The following is a 21,515-nucleotide window of genomic DNA, read 5'->3' as shown; positions in this document are numbered from 1 at the left end:
CAAGGCTTCTTACTCACAGGTGGGCTCACACAAGTAAAATGGAAATAGCTTCATTCTTCCAAAGCAGAAAAAATACGAGCTGGCTGAAAGAACTCACTAGGTATAGCTAAAGACAAATGCAGTGGGGACAGGATGAGGGACCAGGGCCAAATGAAATGATGATTTATTTAATTGCATTTTATGTCCCACTATTCTTCCCCAGGGAAACTCAATGAAATAGACATGGTGCTCCCATGCAGAGCTGCTATGTTTCAGCAAGGCTGCTGAACTGTGAGCTTCTGGTCATGCTCTGGAACTGAAGCAACTGGTCAGGTAAGGGCAGAGCTGCCATGCTAGCTTGCCGGCAAGTGGGTTGTTGGTGTTTACTGGAAAGAGGAGGGATGGACAAAGCAGTGGGGAGGCTGGCACACTACTAGGAGCACCTGATTGGCTCCAGAGGGACATTTCCACCATGCCAGCCTCCTCATTGCCCCACAGCCTCCCCTTCTGGTAAGAAATAGTGAGCCATGGAGCTGATGTTGTGGCCCCACCCAGCATGTCACTTCTGTTCTATAACATCATGAAGGGATATGCCAGTGAGGAAAAATGCCCTAATAACAATGGGAGGTGGTACCATTATCCCTGAGCACCAACAGCTAACATAGCTACACCTCTCTTACAGTGGATGAGGAAAGGCATGGGGGAGAAGCCAGATTAGCATCAATGGTCCCCAAAGGGGGAAGAGGAAGAATGTCACCCATTGTTACCTTGCTCATTTCCTTATGGAAGTTCTCTTCTAAACCTGCGATACTCTGGAATGTGTTGACGTAGAAACCAACACGACTAGAAAATAAAACATAATATAAGTTACTGAAGACATGGGCAGCTGCTTTTCTTCCAATTATTCACTCGCAGAGCCATAATGCTCAGTGGAACTGAAGCTTACGAGTTTCCACTTAGCAAAAGGAACTGAGTGGACCAAGACATCATGGCCGGAATCAGTCAAGATATCTTTACCCCTCCCCTCTAACCACATCCCCCATGAACACAATTTGTTAACTACTGCATGTGCTTACCTATTCCATAGTGAAGGCAGTTCTTCCTGAAGATCAATGTTCATCTCCTCAAACACTTTCTGGGCTTTTACTAATTCTTCTTCAGCCTAGAGAGGAAGGATGGGGCAATGATATGCACAGCCTCTGGGGTACAATTCAGGGGAAGGCTTACATGAGCTTGCTGCTGCATGCTCCGTAAGCGGGTCAAGACTAGGGCATTCCAAGAACTGGGTTTCTATAGATCTTCTGCCCAGGAGCCTCTTCCCATCCACCCTACAATCCACCTCTGTAAAGAGTGTGTGTAGGAGTCTCATCTGCAGCCCGGAGCTGGCATAGGGAAGCCCTAATGATCAGAGTGGAAGAAACTGGCAGTGACCTCTGAGACTGGCTTTAGATGTGATGTGGATGCTGAGGAAGCAGAGTTTCTGTCCCATGCACTTCCTGTTCCTCAATGTCTGCATCGTGTTACTTTGTGTTACTTCCAAAGCCACTCTATGCCTTAGACTTATGGTACCCATCCATATAATCTAAGCAGTGTGATCGTAGCAATTTGTGAGTTTTCACAAGCAATTCAATGGTAGCATTCCAAAATCCTGCTTCCCTACATTGTAGAACTTCACACACACGAAAATAGCTCCCAGGCTAAATATTCTAAGCTCAAAACCTGCTCCCCACAGAAAACAATTGTGTTATGAAGTAACATCAAAGATATTAGCAGGGTGCTAATTCAGACTGAAGGGTATTATTAGAAATTTCCCAGTGTTTTCCAGGAGCCCTATGACACTTCCACTCCCCACCCCCTGCAAGTTCAGTTTATCTTTGCAGGAATTTGTAATTAATTTCCCTGACTCTTGATGACTTCCATTGTAGAGTCTTGGTCACCTTCTCCAATCATTTTCCAGTTAGGATCCTGAATCTAAATTAACTCTAATCTCACAGTCCGTTGTTTCTCTTTATTATTTTGATCACAATACTTATTAATTTTCTGCATGGCCTTTCACTCCTCCCCAGTAGTGATGAGAATGCCAATGTGTAGCTGCAGATTCTAGGAAAGTGGTACTCTAGGAAAGTGGTGGATACTGCAATAATTGTCCGAGTGTGAATCTGAAATTATTAGGCAGAGCTATCACTGGCACAGTTATAATGCATCTGTTTCATAAATGTAATTTGGTGCACCAAAAAGCCTAGCACAGCTGGGATGAACAATGAATCTCGAGTCTTATCTATTCAGCAGCTTGTGTTAACAGAAAAAAAATGCAAGCAACTTACTCATACTCCACCACAAGAGCAAAAATGTCACAATGCCACAAGCCTCTATAGATCACTTATAGAAAGCATCATTGTCATGGACTGAACCTCTGGATATTTGTATTGTCAAAGGAGGCTTGTATTCTGGACTTCCTGTCCTTGCCAACAAATATAAGGGAGATTGCAGTGGTCTAGGATGCTAATATAAAAAATAAACTTTTAGTTGCTAAAACATAGATTATATTAGTAATAGTAGTAGTAGTATTTCTTACACAAGGTGTTTACTATAAAGCTAGCCTGAATCAATGATTTAATTAATTTACTCTTGCTCTGGGCAGACAGACAGAAGCCAAAAACAGATCTATCTTTATGTTGAGAAAACTAAATTAAATTCTGTTTAGGGGTTACTAAATTGATCATAGGCCAAAATTCAGAAGTAGGATTATGGTGTAAAAGTCTGCTAACTTTAGCAGTCTGCTAAATAGTTTTGTCTCTTAGTACTGTACTAAACTGCTTCTATACTCTTGCCAGGTAGAACCATTTGTGCTCGACAGCTCAGAGAATCAAAAAAAGCAATTGATACAAGTGTGTACTTATTATGACATCCCAATATGCACTAACAAAGAAGCACCCTAGGCAACATTCACTCTAGAAAGAAGCAAGAAGAGAGTTGGGGGTCCAGCCAAGATTCTAGGGTTTTCCCATGAGGAGGATCATGTGGGTAGCACAGAAGCAGCCAGATGACATTGCCCAACCAAATATTTATATTTGCAATAATTTGCCACTTTGGAAAGCTCAAAGCAAACTGATACATAATGGAATTTGAGGCACACCTATCCACAGGGAAGGACTTTGGCTCAGTGGGAGATCACCTGCTCTGCATACAAGAAGGTCCCACGTTCAATCCCTGGCATTTCCAAGTAAGGCTGAAAGAGACCCTTGCCTGAAACACTTAAATGCCCAAATTATGATGTATACGACAGCACATAAAAGCAGTTGTGTCAGTCATCTGCTTTTCTTGGTTCTCCTGTGTCCAACTAATCTTTAGGAGATTAATTCTTCTAGTTGCTTTTTATTGTTGTGTTGCCTTTTTTAAAATACAGGCACAGTGCTTTGTGGTCAAGAAACAGCATCCTTTAAGGCCTGCTGCTAACTATCTGAGGTACTTTCACCCTTCCAACCCAATAACCTGCTTGCAGATTCTTAACACTGGGCTTCAGAATTCAGTCAAATTTTAGACTCCAGTGTGATTTGATTAGATTTTGCCCCTATTAAGAGAGCCCCCAACTCAGCAAGATGAAATGGCAGCATATCCTATCCAGCAAGCTTCAGGAGTTTGCTTGCCATATCCACTTTGAGATGTGCTGTTTCTGGGCCTGTTTCATGAGGCAAGCTTCTGTGTTGCTTCTTAGTCAGCAGCATTTCAAGTGAGTTGTAGGAGGGCAGGAATTTGCTGTCCTAAGCAGTCAGCATCAGTCTCTATCCATTGCCACCCCACCCATCACCCTCAAATCTGAACACATTCCAGAAGAGAACATGCTGCTTGAGAAGTAACTTTGGTTCTGGCGTAGCTCTCAAAAAGCTCATCTCCCACATTTATCTTTAAAGTGTCCACATTCCAAGTTTAACTGCTTGAGGAGCAAAGGGGCCTCGGTCTACACCAAAGAATTCGCTTTAAGACTCTGATTTAAAAGACTGAAATGATAGCAGAAAGCAGGAAAGATCTGTGGAATGTAGTCCAACCCATGGGTCAGTAGCTGACAGGCTTAAGATGTTGCACAAACTGAGGCAATTTGTACATGAAGAAGTAGGACTAAATCAGATCTTGAATCCTGTCAACAGCCTGCTAAGTATCTCCTGATACAGCAAAGTGGGCAGTTTTACACACACACACACACACACACACACACACACACACACCAGCCCAGAAAGAAGCAAATGGAATCCTTTTGATCGTGATTTTAAACTTTACATCAGAGGAAGATCTCTAGTAAACCAAGAAGCTGGTAACTCAATTAAAGATTTGGAAGTCTCTGTTTTGAGGTCTTAATAGTTCACTGAAGCCAGACTGTTCTCACTAGGCCAAGCCTAAAGATATATTTTGCAGCTTTTCACACACCTAGTAAAACATAAAATCCCCAATTCCCAAACCAACAAATGCATGGAGAGCTATTTCTAGAAGCTGCCCCCAAACATTTCAGCAGCCTCCTATAAAGTTCTGAGTAGCCAAATGCTAGCTTTTGTGGTAGGGGTAGCTAAACATTTAAAGACAGGGGGTTGCACTGACCCATGGTCAGCCCTCTGAAGGTGGACGGAATATCAAAACAGGCATTACTGAAGAGTGGGTGTGCCCCTTCTATTTTTAAGGACAAGTTGTGGGGGCACAACAACCTTTTGTCACAACAGAATCACAGCAAGGGACCAGTCAGAGGGAAAATGGACAAAGTGGGGGCTTGGAGGGCCACATAATTCCATTGATTTGCAAGCTTCTTGGTATCACAGTAGGGAACCTATGGGAGCTGTGTGTGTGTGTGTGTGTGTGTGTGTGTGTGTGTGTGTGTGTGTAAGAGAGATTGGGGAGGGGCAAAGAAAAAACTCCAAATTTGTAAGTAGCAATTAACTCAGTAACCAGCTCCTTGTGAACATACAAGAAATGTGGTTCCTTCCAGCCAAGCTAATGAGCTATTGTCCTCCAGCCCTTTAAGAGAGTATTTGTTTTCTTTCCTCTGTTGCTCAGTTCCTCATCTACCAGTTGCATCATCTATCTTCCCCTCCCCACTCCCAGGAATGCCTTGTGCCAGAAGGGTTTCCAATAAGGAGGCTGAAGTTTCCCTCTCCTTTGACAAGTTGGGGTCCAGTGACTTTCATTAGTTTATTACAGAACTCCTCCCCAAACCAGTCCATGAATCTTAAGGATTATCGCCAGGATTTCATTTTAACTGGCAACTGCCCCCCCTTCTGATGATTTTGGAAAACTAGAAGCTAGAAAAAGCTTCAGAGTTCAGTCCTGTTTCTAATCCACTGCAGAAGGAGTGGAAATATGTACAATCCCTCCTAGAGCTTGCTCCAGATCCAGTTACAAAACCTCTGGACTTCAGAGGAAGCTGAATTATAAAATAAGATGTATGATAGCCATCTTCAAATATCTGGAAGCTTGTCATATAGATGAAGTTAATTTGTTGATCCAGATGGTAGGAGCCAAACCACAAGACAAAGTAAAAAATTAATGACCTATTTGAAAATAAAACAGATTCCCTTGGAAAGTGGTGAATTCTCCTTTATTAGAGATTTTTAAGCAGAAGATGGATTGCCACCCATCCAAGATGCTGCAGGAGTAGAATTCCTAGAATGACTGGGGTGCCTTTGCAACTCTAAAATCTATAAAAGGGAAGCAGGAACTGACAAAGGATATTGCAGGCAATCTAAGAAAGGGAAACTAAGGAAAAGAGACTCTCTTCACCCCAACTTGTCATATGCTTAGACCAAATGAGCTGGAAGGGAGGCAAGAAGAGAGGTAGCAGAAGCATCAGTGCTATCATCCCTGGGATGCTCAAGCAGAGAAATTCTCATGAATTAATGGCCAGTTTATGGGGAAGGAGAAGAATGGCTGTGGAATGGGAACCATGGACAAAGCGACAAGAAGGCTGATGTTTCAGTGAGACCGGAGCATTTTTTAGCATGGGAGAGCAAATGGGGAGAGGTATTGCTGTGAAGTTTTTTCTGAAGATTTTTATGACAGGAAAACACCTGAGTGACAGGAGAAGGGAAAACTATATAAGCAGCAGAAATCTGCATGTCACCTAAACATCAACCTTATCTCCCATCCATCCATGTATTGTCTCAGAAACAAGAAGCACCATACCAAATATAATCAACTGGAAGCTCCATAACCAACTCATCATTCCTGATTAACTTCCACCAGTTGGCATCCATGTGTGGAGGAAACGATCCTTAGGGCATTGGGTCTTGAGGCCAAGAAAGGGGTGGAGCTAACCCAACACCTCTCAACCTATTCTCTAACTGGTTGTCGCATAAACAATCTGGCTGATGTGCAAGGCATTGCACTATAATATTGGTGGCAAATTTGTTTAACAGCAGGAATAGCCGACAAAGAAAACAAGTTTGGGAAATTACAGAGTCTTTTTAAAAAACAAAAACAAAAACAAACATTGCTCTAAGAATAAAATGCAAGTTGGTTTGGTGTTGTCTCCTTGTATTACATTTTTATTCCAATGTACTGAAACCTAAGTCACTTCTTTGGAGAAAAGGAGTGCCTTACAAGGATGCTTAGCAGAGTGAATGCTGCCTGAGGGTGAAGAGCACAGCAGAGGGGTTCAGCCAGGGAGAGGGCATGCAGGGTTAGAGAGCAAGGTGGGCTCGGCTGTCACCTGGTTCCGCAGCAGATTAGTCTGAGCTACGAGATGTGCTTGCAGCTTCCCTTGGCACCACTGAGGCGCAGCTTTCTCAAGCAACGAGACAGGCTGTGTGAGAGCGTTTTTCAAAACAAAGACAAGAAAACAAACGGGACAGATTTTGAGAACTTTGTTTTTTAAATATATATATATATATAAATCTCAAACGGTAAGAGGGTTATCAGGCCAGGCTGAGACAACAAACCCTGGCAAACAGGAGAGAAAGGAAGCATTAAGAGATAAGTCAAAGGGTGAATCCTACGTGGCATGCCAAGGCTAGCAGTAATTAATGCTCCATGGTCAGAAAACACCAAGGCCAGCAGCGTTTACGAGCACTCCAGCTGCAGAGAGCAACAGAGGAGAAACTGTTAGTCATTTAGACAGCAACAAAACCCAGCTTGGAGGAAGATGGATCCCCCTCTGTGAGACACCAGCAACTTTTAAGAAAAGACAGGATTAGGAGACATCATTATTACAGCCATGCGGATTATTCAGAATTTGCAGCATTTTTAATGTTACATTATAAAACACAGCTGGAGAAGTCTGCTCTTTAGAGTGATTCTTGTGCCTTTAAACATCAGGTTGGTACAGAGATGCCCCTCCTCTCTCTGTGAGTAGATCTTCACTGCCACCATGGGCACCAGACAGGAGGGCCAAGGGGCCTTGCTGCCAGCAAAATTTTCAAGGAGGGGGCTGGAGCCCCTCAATATCCCACAATGACATACACTTGCCATGAGCGCACGCCACATGATGTGCTCACATCACTCATGCATGCCACGAGACACACTCACGAGACGTGAGCACAGGAAATGGTGGAACAGAGGTGTAAGTCCCTGAGCTCTTATTAATGGAGGCGGGTGACCTTGGCAGGTGCATAACAGTGACACTACAAATCTGATTCACCTTTTCCCCCCGAAGGAAAAATGGCATCAATATACCGTATTTTTCGCCCTATAGGACGCACTTTTTCCTCTCCAAAAATGAAGGGGAAATGTGTGTGCGTCATATGGGGCGAGTGCAGGCTTTCGCTGAAGCCTGGAGAGCGAGAGGGGTCGGTGCGCACCGACCCCTCTCGCTCTCCAGGCTTCCTGCACCTCTCCGCAAGCAGCGGGAGCCCGGCGCTGGGCTCCCGCTGCTTGCGGAGAGTTGCCTGCATGCTGAAGCCTGCGTGCGCTGAGCTCAGCACGTCCAGGCTTTGCAGACCTCTCCGCAAGCAGCGGGAGCCAGCGCTGGGCTCCCACAGCTTGCAGAGAGCTGCCTGTTTGGGGGCTGGGGTCGGGGGAAGCTCGGGCTTCCCCCGCCCCTGCCCCGTGCCTGGGGGGGAAATAATTTTTTTCCCTTTATTTCCCCCCCCCAAAAAAACTAGGTGTGCCTAATGGGACGGTGCGTCCTATAGGGTGAAAAATACGGTACTCTTCTCTACAGTCACTGCAATACTGTGTACAGTTATGCAAACGCACTCACAAGACGTGAGCACAGGAAATGGTGGAACAGAGGTGTAAGTCCCTGAGCTCTTGTTAATGGAGGTAGGTGACCTTGGCAGGTGCATAACAGTGACACTACAAATCTGTTTCACCTTTTCTCCCCAAAGGAAATATGGCATCGATCAATATACTCTTCTCTACAGTCACTGCAATACTGTGTACAGTTATGCAAAAGTTTACATTTCACTGAATACAGTGGCACTTACATGTGAATATGCATAAGATTGTGTTCTGCATTGTTACTGATAGCAAGTATACAAGAAGGCCATGAGTATGAGAATAGAAGAATTATCCACCAGTAATTATATGTCTATCCCTTTCAGAGCAAAAAGAACATTTATGAAGAGAAGGTGAATCAAGAAGATACTGAAACCCAGTTTCTAAGCAGGTGTTGATGCCATACTCATAAATCACCCCACATAACACCCACAATTTGCTTCATCAATAACAGTTGAAGTGGCCTTTTATGGGAAAACAGAGCTGCTCCTTATTTCAAGGAGGACAATGTACCCAAGAGCATATCTAGGGCCTGGGAACAATCTGCTGCTAGCTGGTGCTTCAGCCTGGCGCCAGGACATGATTTGTCCAATCAGAAGAGCATGGGCTCAGCCAGAAGCCCTAGATGCTTTGACAATTGAGAAGAAAAGGAGACCACCAAGGAAGGGTAGCTCCTGGAGTCATTCTCCCTACTGAGGCTGCAATAGCCTCCATCCTCCGAAGACTTCCCTTTCTTCCTTTACATAATTCCTTCATCTCAGTACAGCCACGGGCACCTGTTGACATACCATCTGTGCAGTAAAGTATCAGCTTCTGCACTGCTTTTCAATCACATTTTTCAGGAATTGTGTATGTTCTACCATTTGCTTTTTTGACTTGTAACAGGATACGTTCTCTGACGAAAGAAAGTTAGTTTATTTATTATGAAATGCTCTGAAAATGGACATAGCTAGAGACATTAACATATTAATACTATACTTTCTTCTAAGGGAAAATAAATAGTAGTAGTTTCATATTTGAAAAAACAAAACCACCAACAATATCCTAAATTACTTAGTTAAGGAGAGAGAGAGAGAGAGAGAGAGAGAGAGAGAGAGAGGTGATTTAGGATGTCATATCTGATCAAAGGCACTTTACCTTGGCAATTTTAGCTTCATCTTTTTTCTTTGCAGTCTGTAGAGATTCATAATGGTGCCTGGCACTGTCGTAATCTACAAGTTTCCTTCCCCGCTTAGCAATGCGAGACTGGAAGAAGGTGGAGAGGGGAAAGAAAGGAAGAAAAATATCATTTGAACACCAAAGCCATGCTAATTAGTGGACTAATTATCTTTACAGTCGTCTACAGCTCACATACATACTGCTCAGGATGCCAACACTCTGCAATTGTTTACACTGAAACATTCTAAAGTGGCAAGGTGGTCAGTAGAAATCAAAAGACATCCATTCAACCTTTCCCTACACAGGAGTTATTACAGAACTGGAGAGTTTTTAGAGAGGGAATTTCAGGAGGGTTTCCCTGAAAAATAAAGTTGTGTGTGTGTGTGAATACTTCAGGGTTACACAGAGTCTGATAGTGCTTCTCTTTTGTGTATCAGTGGAGTGATTTTGGCTACAAACTACATAAATCTTGAGCATGCAGTGGCGTAGCGTGGGGGTGCAGGGGGGGCCGGCCGCACCAGGCGCAACATCTGGGGGTTAGGGTTAGGGGGCGCAAATCCACGGGTTAGGGGGCACAAATCCACGGGTTAGGGGGCGCAAATTACTTGCCTTACCCCGGGTGCTGACAACCCACGCTACGCCACTGTGAGCATGGAAAGACTCCAATTAGCATTAGTATAGCAGCATCCTTAACAGGCAATAAGCAAGGAAATTTCACTATTTAGCAAGAATGCTGTGTAATTTTCTTCGTCTTTATTCATGCATTTTCAGTAGTAAATGTCAAGCGGGTGCTGCGTTACGGGAATTCGGTGGCTGTGGAAACGTACCAGACGGATTATACAATAGTAAATACAGATAAAGAACCCCCTATTCCCCTTTCCCTGACCCCACCATTCATTGCATGTGTATATACCATTCGCACAGAGGTAAGTTGTTCAACAAGATTGTTTGTAAATATTGAGATCAATTACAGGCATTAGCCAATATCTCGCTAACATTGCTTTTAAGTATCCATTTTATTACACAATCGAGGATGATCTCCAATGGCAACTTCCCACATAAAAAATGTTCCTTGTCATTCTGCCAAGCAGAAACTCTTTTAAATCCACCCTTATATGGTCAAATGTCAAAAAAGGTTTTTGTTTATTTTTCAGGATGAAATTAAATAAATCTGACCATTCAGTAATACTGAGCAAGTAATACTGAGTTGTGATTCTAAATTCATGTTAGCAATTGAAAGAGCACTAGCAGGGGTCAGTAGTTTTTCCCACACTGAAAGTGTCTGGAAGTCAAGGAACAATCTTCAGAACACAAATTCACACCAAATGCAGCTGCTTGTCACCCCACAGACCCTGAGGACATTGGCACATAGAGAGGGGGAATCAGCTCTTTGCACCAGAAGGAAAGGTCTGATTGACTCCACGGTCCAGTAACCTCCATGGGATACAAATCCTTACTCAGCCTAACCTAGCCCATACAGATTGGTTTTATTTTTATGAAGCATTCGTACCTCGGCCTTTCCTTCTAAAAGGCTGGTGAAAATATTAACTATTTAAAATGTCAATTACAAAAACATCAAAACACTAAACACAATAAAACAACAACATTATACCCCCATTAGCAGTTCATCACATTATATAAGCTATAACCATCTTCCCACAGCAAAAGTGGTCCATGTTCGTACATTCAGTTTCCTATTACAGTAATACCTTGGAAATGGAATGGAATCCATTCCAGAAGTCCGTTCTACTTCCAAAACGTTCAAAAACCAAATCGTGGCTTCTGATTGGCTGAAGGAAGCTACTGCAACCAATCAGAAGCCGCAGAAGCCCCATCGGATGTTCGGGTTCCAAAAGAACGTTCACAAACCAGAACAATCACTTCCAGGTTTGCAGCATTCAGGAGCCAAAACGTCCGAGTTCCAGGGCGTTCAGGATCCAAGGTACAACTGTACACCACTTATGATCACAAGGTGGTTCCAAACGCTAATAAACAATTTAAAACCAACATTAAAATAGCATCCATAGTACAATAGAGAAAGCAGATGTCAATTCATAGTTAATCTCATCCAGATTAACTTCCTCCAAAAGGACATGATGAAGAGGTAATTCTTTAACGGGTGCTAAAAACATCAAATCAAATGATTGTATCAGACAGCCACTGTCTCTACTGCCTTTTCAGCATCTGTTGAAGACCCTCTGTTTTCTACAAGCCTTTTGACATGGAGATTCTTATCCCAGACTCTATCTGCACTGGGCTTCTATTCTATTATTCATCAATTCAAGGTGTTTCATGGGAAGCAATACACAAATGAAATAAATAAAATAAATGTGGCAAAACCCACTGAAGGTAGATTGGACATCACATTCCACAGTCAGAAGCCGCCCTCTTCAATAACTGCTAAACTTCTTCAAATAGTAGGTGACAATTCAGGAACAACTGGCATGAAGTGTTACGTTTGCCAAGTCTAACAACAAACCATGTAAACACTTCAAGGAATTACGCAGTGTCCTCTTTTAAGAACATGTGGCTTTTGTTGCATCTATTTCTCAGTCTGTCCATTGTGCACACTCTCACCCCTTTCCTGGGCTTGCCAGACCAGCTGCAGTTCATTCATGCTTCATCCATCTCTGGTTTAATTAAATTCCCAGTACAGCACTGAATGCAGCCACTGGGCATCTTTCAAGAACTCAGCGGAATTAAAAACACCAGAACAGATTCCAGATGCTCTTAACAAGGAAGCCACTTTAAATTAAAAAGGCCTTTAAAGCCACCAGAAAGATTCACCTACTAACATTTCAGTGGTTATGGAAAAGATGCATGTAAAACAGCTGGTTATTTCACCTCTACTGTCTGAAACATTCTCAACTAATAGTAAGAAAAGTGAGTGGGATGGAGTGGAGAAACTATTGTACATGGACAATAGAGACCTGGGTTCAGGACCCATATTAGATGAACTTGGGCAAAGTCTCAACCTGACCTATCTATAGGGTTGCTATGAGGATTAAAAATGGGATAACCCCATGTACACCCTCCTGAGCACATGTGATAAATAAGATGAGGGTGGAGAGGGAGGGAGGGAGGGAGGGGGAGAGAGAGAGATGAAATGCCATGAAATGAGGAGGCCCCTAACAGTGCAATATGATGTTTTCTCAAAACTAAGTTCCAATGTGTTCAATTGGGCTTAGTCTCAGGGAGTGTGTACAGAATTATGCTGTGCTGCTGCAAAGCTACAATCCTATGCGCACTGAACTTTGGAACACCATGCAAAATTCAGTGGAACTTATTACTTCTAAGTAAACAACAATAACAGTGGAAGTCCTTCCCACTATTTAGAGGAGCTCAATGAAATCTCAAGATCCTTTGGAACACCAAGGAATTAATGTAGCTTCTGCATTTCCTTAATTAAAATACAGATGTTTTAATACCCTGCAACCACCCAAGGGTGATACATTCATAAAAACACTTTCCCATACCCCAGGCAGAAGGGGTCTTCTGGGTGCAAATTAACTAGAGTGTGAACTCTAAACTGAGGAGGGGGGAGCCCTCAATTTCTATATATATAGTCTGACAGCCACTGACTGTTGACAGAGTTATGAAAAGGAGGCTCTCCTGAGCTCTAAGCTGTTCCTGCTGAAGAGTTTCCAGCAAGTGGCCAACCAGGGCGGCAGAAACTTACATATGGCACTAACTAAAGAAAAACTACAGCCACAGGTTATCCGTGTAGCTGCCTGATACTAAATGGAGGAAAAAACACATAAACACAGTATCTTTTGCAGAATGGATTAATTGAAGGAGGAAGGGAGGCAGCTTGCTTTTGTCTCCCATTTGGGATTCAGCTAAGGGGGTTAAACGGGGTATCTGATTTCACTGGGAGAAAGCCAAGCTGACCTTTTCCATGTGGGAACGTAGTTACAAGTACTGCCATATGGCAAATACATCTCCTTTTTTCAACCTTCTCAAAGCCATTCAGGAATTGGAAGAGGAGCAGTCACAGGATAGAATCCAGCATTTGGGAAAGTTCTCAAGAGAGGACTGGAATTATCCCTAGCAAATCTATGCCTTTTTTAAAAAAAAACTCCCCCCCCCCAAATAACTTTGCCAGATGCAAGCCATCCCTGAAAAGTACATAGCCAGCAATAATGGATTCCTTGTTATGATGTTTCCTTCAGGGGAGAGGGGGTATTAAAGGAAGGAGAGAAAGAATAAGAAGCCGGACCCTTCTGCTGAAAATAGCTATATCTTCATATATTTACAAAAGAGAATAATTCATCCACAAATGCATTATTTATTTATTTGAAATTTTTCAAATGAACTTTCTTTAATTCACATCTATATATATATATTGCAGAACTGCATAAATTAAATTAAGATTTACATAGTCTTTGTTTACATAATATATTCTACATGCACAGCTTCAGCTCTTGTGATGCAGAGCAAGTGATGTGCAGAATGTGCATTTTTGCACAAAATATGCACAGTCCGATGTTGGCTTTTAGGACTTTTGATTTTTTAAAGAGCTTTAGGCAAAGTAAAGAAAAGGTACCACTTCATTATACATGTATTATTATTATTATTATTATTATTATTATTATTATTAGAGTGTAGAAATTAAATGAGACCAAAAAAAACCCTGAACAGATCTTGTTCCCATGCTAATCTTATATATGCTTAAGGCCATCAGATAAATGGATCAGAATTGGATGCAGGGGGAGAAAATTATGTATCTGAAAGAGGAAACTATAAAAGAAAGTATTTGTGCATGTTACATGGGGAGGGGCAGTGTAACACAGAAGTTAACATCTGCCAGGAAATTGAGCAAGGAATCTTTTTCATCATACTGAATAGTGCTTCCTGATGCAACACACATTCTATAATGTTGGCAAACCTCTTATTGCAAATAAGATTCATCTAGCCCCCTCCTCCCTAATTCTATCTCTGGTGCTGTGCCAATGATTTCTCCAATGTGTCTTTTTTAATCATCCTCTGTCAAATAATGAGGAAAGAAAATGAATTTGAAATTTATAAAAAAAAGGACAGAGAAAACTTTAGTGAAATGCTCATGGGTGGGGGTGCAAGGCTTTTGTGGTGCTTATCTTCCCTTTTGAGGTGGTCAGTCAGTGTTTGTCACTGCTCTTTCTTTCATTCTACAAATCATCTCACCAGTGGTTGCATGCTGCAGCCTTCCTGGGTGCCCATGTCCTACAGAAATGTTTACTGGAAAGAAACTGCACAGACACCCTCAGCCCCTGAACAACAATAAGATAAGATCAAAACCCCACCCACACTGAAAATTCTAAGGGAATTCTGCCCTGAGAATGAAGCAGGGGAAAAAGGAAATCTGCTTCTCAGGGAAGGAAATATTTTCAGAATTTGGAGGACACATTTCAACACACTAGTTTCATGAAAAACTAGAATTGTTCTGGAGGGCTTTTACCCTCCAACATCTAGTAGAAACACTGCTCCCAGATTACTAGTGTGGTTTTTATGTTTTTAGTCACACCAAGGCTAGCAGTATGTTAATTATTGGTTGTGCGTTTTAAAATCATATTGTATTTGTTTTCATGTGTTTATGAAGACAGGCAAGCTCTGAACTAATGATTTATTCATTGCTACGGAAGACTGTGTTTTTAGAGCAAGAAGTCCTCTCTAGGGCTCAAGGGAGAGAAACAAATTGTATTGAACTCGGTTTCAGTTGTTGCCATCCTGGCAAGTAAAGATTCATCTTCAAGTCTTGCGCAGTGGTCTACTTTATCACTAAGGTTTGAGGGTGAAACCTCTGCATCACTCTGAACGACTCAAAAAATAGATAAAATCTGCTAGTCGTTATTTCCACCATTGCCCAAAGTAGACAAGATAAGATCCCACAGAGTTCCTTACAAAACTCTTCCTTGATGCATAGTTCACATAAACTCCATTTTTTAAGAAAGGAACACAACAGAAAGTAAAGGAAACTGCATACTTTTATGTCTGGGAACTGGCCGAGGTAGGTGTCCATAGTTAGCAGTGCCTGATCCACCAGCTTCTGATGAAAGTCTGTCCACAGCAGGTCACTGTTCTAGAAGAATATAAGGAAACATGTAATCTATCAGCAGCAACAGTGCAAAAACATGGCAACACTATGCTTCCTTGTGGCTCATTTCACACATTTGTCTGGAGAGCAAACCCAGACTTAGCAACGAGCTGCCATTGATCTCAATACACTGATAGGAGTACCTGTAAGATACATGTCTCATACATGTCACAAATATGTTTGTTATGCTTATATCTACTTTCTAAAGAGGTGTGCGTTTAAAAAAAACAACAATGGAAACTATGCCTAACCTCTTCTTTTTCTTCGCTTTTACAAAGCTCCTGTAACTTCAAATGCTACACAGACCTCCTGGAATTCAACAGGTAAAGAATTCATTGTCACTACATCTCCCATCCAGCAAAGGAGAGCTGGGTCTGCAGAATTTCTGTCTGCCATGCTGCAGGTGGGGGCCAGAAGCAGTCAGTAGAGAAGGGAGGCAATGCATACCAACAGCTGCATCATTATAGCTTAAGGTGAAACATTATGCTTTTCTTGTTACAATGCAGAATATTTAAGATCACATGGCTGGTGTAGTGTGGCACAGAATGCATTGGCCTGGTTCCAATGACATGACATTATAAGAACAAGCCTGCTTAAGCCATGGGCTCATATGTTCCTCCCACTCCACTCTCCCCCTACTTCCTCTGGTGAGGCCACAAGGAGGAAGCACCCACTTCCTACTTAAACCTAACAACAGTTTTTGGTTATAGCTGAAAGGGAAAAGCTGTGGTCAATTTCACTATACAGTGGAACCTTGGTTCTCAAATGGCTTAATTGGCAAACAAATCGGCTCCTGGATCCCGAAAACCCAGAAGTAAGTATTCCAGTTTTCAAATGGTTTTCAGAAGCCAAATGTCCAATGCAGCTTCCGCTTGAGTGCAGGAAGATCAGCCAATCAGAAGCCGCGCCTTGGTTTTTGAACGGTTTTGGGAGTCGAATGGACGTCTGGAACAGATTACATTCAAGAACCAAGGTTCCACTGTAGTTTACTAAAACATTTTCAGTCTTAATGATAAATCATGGACAAGCAAGATCGGGAGCAGTCAGTGGCGAGGGCTGCTACTGCACACCTAGCCTCCCAGCAGCAGAGTTCCTGCTGCTTATCAAGAGGGAGATGTGGTGAAGAGGTTGATACTGTGTAGGCACAATGGCAGGAGTGCCTCCTCACTGACCGCTCCTGTACACAGGATGCCTCCAACAAGTTCCTTGGGACCACACTGGAGAAGGGGTAAGGGGCAGTGTGCATGCCAGAGGCTTCAGCAGATTTATTCATAGAATCATAGAATTGTAGAATTGGAAGGGACCACAAGCGTCATCCAATCCAACCCCTTATAATACAGGAATCGTTTGCCCAATGTGGGGCTCAAACCCACAACCCTGAGATTGTCACTTATTCTACCGACTGAGCTATCCACAGGTATCACATTTTGCTGCATTGGCTGGGATACATGCACTGATAGATACAGTGGTGTTGTCCAAACCAGGTCACTGTGCTATAACCCCAAAATCAGTTCAACAGCTATAGTCCCTATGAATGAATGAGGGAATGCAGATCATAATACATAAGTGATGCTAATGGAACAGAACCTCACCTCTGATATTTTGTTAGTATCATCTCTTCCCGGCCAATCTGGCTCATACACTTCTTGCAAACACTCTGTCAGTTTCTTGGAGGCTTCGTGCATTGCTTGGAGATAGAAAAAAAGAGACTCCAAATTTTCAATGACACAGTAGCGTCCCATCAAGTACCCAACCCAAAAAGCGAACAGGGGAAATGTATCTTCCTTATTGACCAAGGCCTTATCCCAAACCCATGACAATTCTTTAAGAGAATGTTTCCAAGGCAAGCAAAGCAGGGCATATAACACAGAGGCAACACACACACACACAGACCAAGAGCCATTATATATATAACATATATTCCTCTAGTGCAGGCATTCAAGAGAGAAGTATAAATTTTTGTTTCAAAAATGTGTAAACCAATACTTTTGGAAGTGGCCAATTTTTAGATCTGAACATAGATAGATAGGTGGGATAGGGTTTGCGTTTACATTTTAAGTATTTACTTAGTCAATTTTTAAAATGGACTGGATTTCTTTTTCTCTCCCTTCTCCCCTCTCTATAATCATAGAAAGCATATTAGAGATCCTATATATAAACAAAAATATTAGAAAGAGAAAGGGGAGAGAGGGACCAACTGAGAAGATAAGCTTCCCATTTCGATTGTTTGTCTAAACTCCATCCTGTATCAAAGGAATAAGTGCATCTTATAGAAGATGCCACTTACCGGTTACTGAGCACATGAAATGCCACAGAGGGCAAATCCCTTGATAGCAAGTGATCCCAGCATTTATAAACACCACTGGAGTCTTGTCTGAACATTGTGTTTTTGTGGCATGCACCCAGGGGATGAGAACTTCCCATGCTACATTAGAACAAAGTAGCAGCTGCCCCTGACAGATATTTGCTGTCCTCCACTGAAAGTTCCTGTAACTGCTTAGTTCTGTATGTGAAGTTTTCTCTAGTTAATGCAGACAGTGCCTCTTGGCTGGTATACTGGAGTGGCCAGTGTGGTGGGGCAGAGCACTGCTGCTTACCTGAGCAGGGTAGGGAGGGGTCAATGCCACGGTGTGGTTGGGACTATGTAGGCACAGTGGCATAGCCTAATCCAGTGCTCCCTCTGGTGCACCCATACAGCCCTGACCTCACTTCCACCTTACCCCATCCCAGAACTGTCCAGGTAAGTAGCAGTAACTCCGCTGTTGTGGGAGGGCAGTTCTGTGGCATCGCCCCACCATGCTGGCCACTCTTGACACCATGAATAAAACACACACAAGCCCTGAGAGCATTTCTAGAATTGTCTTCTGTGGGGAGAATGACATCACAGCAATTTTTCCAGGTGTTACCTTTTACTGAAGCCAGGTATGTCCGGAGATCCTTCTGCAGCTTGCTTCCCTCTGTCTGAAAAGACAGTAAATGGAACCAGTAAGTAGGCTGCACAACAGCAAAATAAAATAAAAGGCAACAGTTTGTTTCCAGGCACAATTAATCAAAAGTGCTGGTGTTGATCTTTCATGCTCTCGAGACAGGGTGGGGAACCTGTGGTCCTCCAGATGTTATTAGCCTCCAACTCCCATCAGCCCCAAGCAGCATGGTCAACGGTCAGGGGTTGTGGGATTTGTAGTTCAACAACAACTGAAGGCCCACAGATTCACCAACCCTGCTGCAAAGATCAGGATGCTTAGAAGAACAGCCTTCTCCCCTGTGAACCTGCCTAATCTCTAGGATCAGCCTTTCACTATGCTTTCACCATGGGAGCAGCAAACAGAGAGAGGGCCTTCTTAGTGGTGATGCTCCATTTATGGAACACTATCCCCAAACAAAGCCTTCACTTATGTGCCAGGTTAAGGACTTTTTATGATGTCATTTTATTAATCAGAGAGTGTTCCCTTATTTCAACAGTCTAGTGCTCCAACCCCAGTGTTTACAGTAAAAGGAAAGGAGCAGGATGGATAAGGTTGTTTAATCAATCCCAGCAGCTCACAGTTGATTCCCGAGAACAGATTTGCTATTTAGACAGTTGATACGAACATTTTCAGCTAGTAACTTTGCTGCTTTAAGGAACCCTTTTCCATTTTCGGAATCCTCCACCCTTCAATCACAAGAGAGGCTCATTATTCCTACACACCCAAATGTCTCTGTAGCTAAATGAGTACCACAAAATAAAAAGTTAGAAGGGGGGAGTGGAGAAAGAAACTGGCTTCCCCAACCTGGTACCTTCCAAACATTCTGGACTATGGCTCACATCAGCCCCATCCAGCATGGCCACTGGTTAGGAAAGATGGTAGTTGTTGTCCAAAACTCTGGAGATACCAAGTTGGGAAAGGTTGACCTATGGAGAGCAGATGAGCTATTGCTTTGACCAAAGTAGGCTGTAACCATATTCTCACTTCTCTAACCAACAGAACAAGTCCATGCCCAACATCATTTCTAGCATTCCTCCCTCCCACAGAAGACCCTAACTGGTGCTCTGTACTCAACCACAACTCTCTCTGTAAGTCAAAAGAACATGCTGGGAATTATTTTTAGCATTGATGCTTTCCCTGCCAACCACTCCCACAAGCAGGGAATGTCTGCATATGCAGCCCACCTGTTCCCTGCCAGCAGAGCAAGGCTGCTTCCCTGCACAAGCGGAGCCTTCGAGCAACTCCAGGTGTAACAGAAAGAGGCATGAGAAAACTGCGCGTCATGTCAGCAGCTGCCATGCATGAAACCAGGATCAGTTCTTGATAAGCATCCATTTGCAAGCACTATAATACATAAACATTATGTGCCACTCTTAATAATATACACCCCCGAGAAGTCTGCAGTGAGAATTTAAAAAGTGAATGCAAACTTAAATACAAAAAGTAAATGCAAACACACACTCTCTTGAAAGGAAAGAGTAGGCTATGCAATAAAACTACTGGTATTTATGAAGAACATAATAGTTACAAGTCTGGTACCTAAGAGATAGCAAAGCAGACACAAAGCCAGTTTGATGGAGGGAATTCTACAATCAGTGTGTCACAGATGAAAATTCTTGCCCCTGGTCACCACCCACACTGTGAGCTACATAGGAAGCTACTTTATTCAAAGTCAGACCATTGGTCCCTCTAGCTCAGCATTGTTTACACCAGGGTTTCCCAAACTTGGGTCTCCAGCTGTTTCTGGACTACAGTTCACATCATCCCTGACCAATGGTCCTGCTAGCTAGGGATGATGGGGACTGTAGTCCAGAAACAGATGGAGACCCATGTTTGGGAAACCCTGGTCTACACTGACTGGAAGTGGCTCTCAAAGATTCAGACAAGGGTTCATCTCCTAGCCCTGCCTGGAGATGCTGGCGATTGAACCTGGGACCTTCTGTATTCAAAGCAGATGCTCTACCACTTGAGTTATGGCAATCCACATCTCTTTCAGCTGCATTCATATCAGATGCTGGTATCTTACATTGAATATATCTTAAAATAGCTTTCTTGGATCCCAGAATGAAACCTGGGATCTTTTGCATGCAAGCCTGAAGGAATGCAGTAGGTCAACATCTGGGGAGGCTGAAGAGCAAGTTTTCCTTAAGGTACATACTTTTACCATAATGCTAATGGGGCTGAGGTAGTAGCAGCTTTCATGTGACTACTAAGCTTGTGCCCAAGGCGAGCTTTGAACTGAAAGCCAATTTGGTGCCGTAGCTGAAGAAAATGAATTGTGAAGCAGAAGGCCCTTGGTTCAAAGCTTGCCTTTGAGCAATGAATTTATAAGTCACTCTCTCAGCCTCAAGTTGCAGTGTCCCCATCTCCCTTCAATACAGGGATATCACTGTGAACCAGTAATACCGATCTATGTTCCTAATAGATGTGAGGAACTCTAGACATGTACACAAACAGTATTAATTGGCCGTCACAGCAGATACTTTTTGCCACTATAATGCTATGTAAGCTATCAAGAGCCTATCACATCTGAGCAAGCAATTGCAAGTGAGTCAGTGCCACAGTTGCATAGAAAACTAGATCGCCCAACAATGCATAAGGAGGAGCCAATATTGCCCATGGATTGTCAGCTTCAGCTTGGGAATATTTTGTACTTGGAGCAGCTTGTTTTCTGTTCTTTTGGCTTAACTATTCATGTTTCATTGCATCAATTCTGATATAAGAGGTGAACATTAATCAAGAATTTTATAAAAGAGCAACAGGTAGATGCAAATAGCTACTGGCTATTATGTTTTCTAAGGGACGTGGGTGGCTCTGTGGGTTAAACCACAGAGCCTAGGACTTGCCAATCAGAAGGTCGGTGGTTTGAATCCCCACGACAGGGTGAGCTCCCATTGCTCTGTCCCTGCTCCTGCCAACCTAGCAGTTCGACAGCATGTCAAAGTGCAAGTAGATAAATAGGTACCGCTCCAGCGGGAAGGTAAATGGCATTTCTGTGCACTGCTCTAGTTCACCAGAAGCGGCTTAGTCATGCTGGCCACATGACCCCAAAACTGTACGCTGGCTCCCTCGGCCAATAAAGTGAAATGAGTGCCGTAACCCCAGAGTCAGCCACGACTGGACCTAATGGTCAGGGGTCCCTT

At 43.0% G+C, this 21,515-nt stretch overlaps 1 protein-coding gene across 15 annotated transcripts in view; it reads right to left on the bottom strand.

The window, feature by feature from the left end:
• The window catches only part of BIN1 (bridging integrator 1), a 117,776-nt gene that overhangs the window by 43,373 nt on the left and 52,888 nt on the right, over positions 1–21,515 (bottom strand). For 11 of the 15 annotated variants that reach the window (XM_079968879.1, XM_079968871.1, XM_079968885.1 and 8 more), the window contains exons 3-9: positions 18,313–18,367; positions 16,999–17,093; positions 15,296–15,391; positions 9,313–9,420; positions 6,671–6,763; positions 1,056–1,141; positions 747–822 (exon numbers count right to left, since the gene is read on the bottom strand). In XM_079968879.1, coding sequence (XP_079825005.1) covers positions 747–822; positions 1,056–1,141; positions 6,671–6,763; positions 9,313–9,420; positions 15,296–15,391; positions 16,999–17,093; positions 18,313–18,367 — 609 coding nt within the window. The remainder of the gene's footprint in view (positions 1–746; positions 823–1,055; positions 1,142–6,670; positions 6,764–9,312; positions 9,421–15,295; positions 15,392–16,998; positions 17,094–18,312; positions 18,368–21,515) is intronic. The other 4 variants (XM_079968884.1, XM_079968881.1, XM_079968875.1 and 1 more) reach the window with 1 other exon arrangement.

This window comes from Podarcis cretensis (assembly GCF_951804945.1).
Source record: "Podarcis cretensis genome assembly, chromosome: 1".
NCBI classification, from domain to species: Eukaryota; Metazoa; Chordata; class Lepidosauria; order Squamata; family Lacertidae; genus Podarcis; species Podarcis cretensis.
This window is presented reverse-complemented; position numbering and strand designations above follow the sequence as displayed.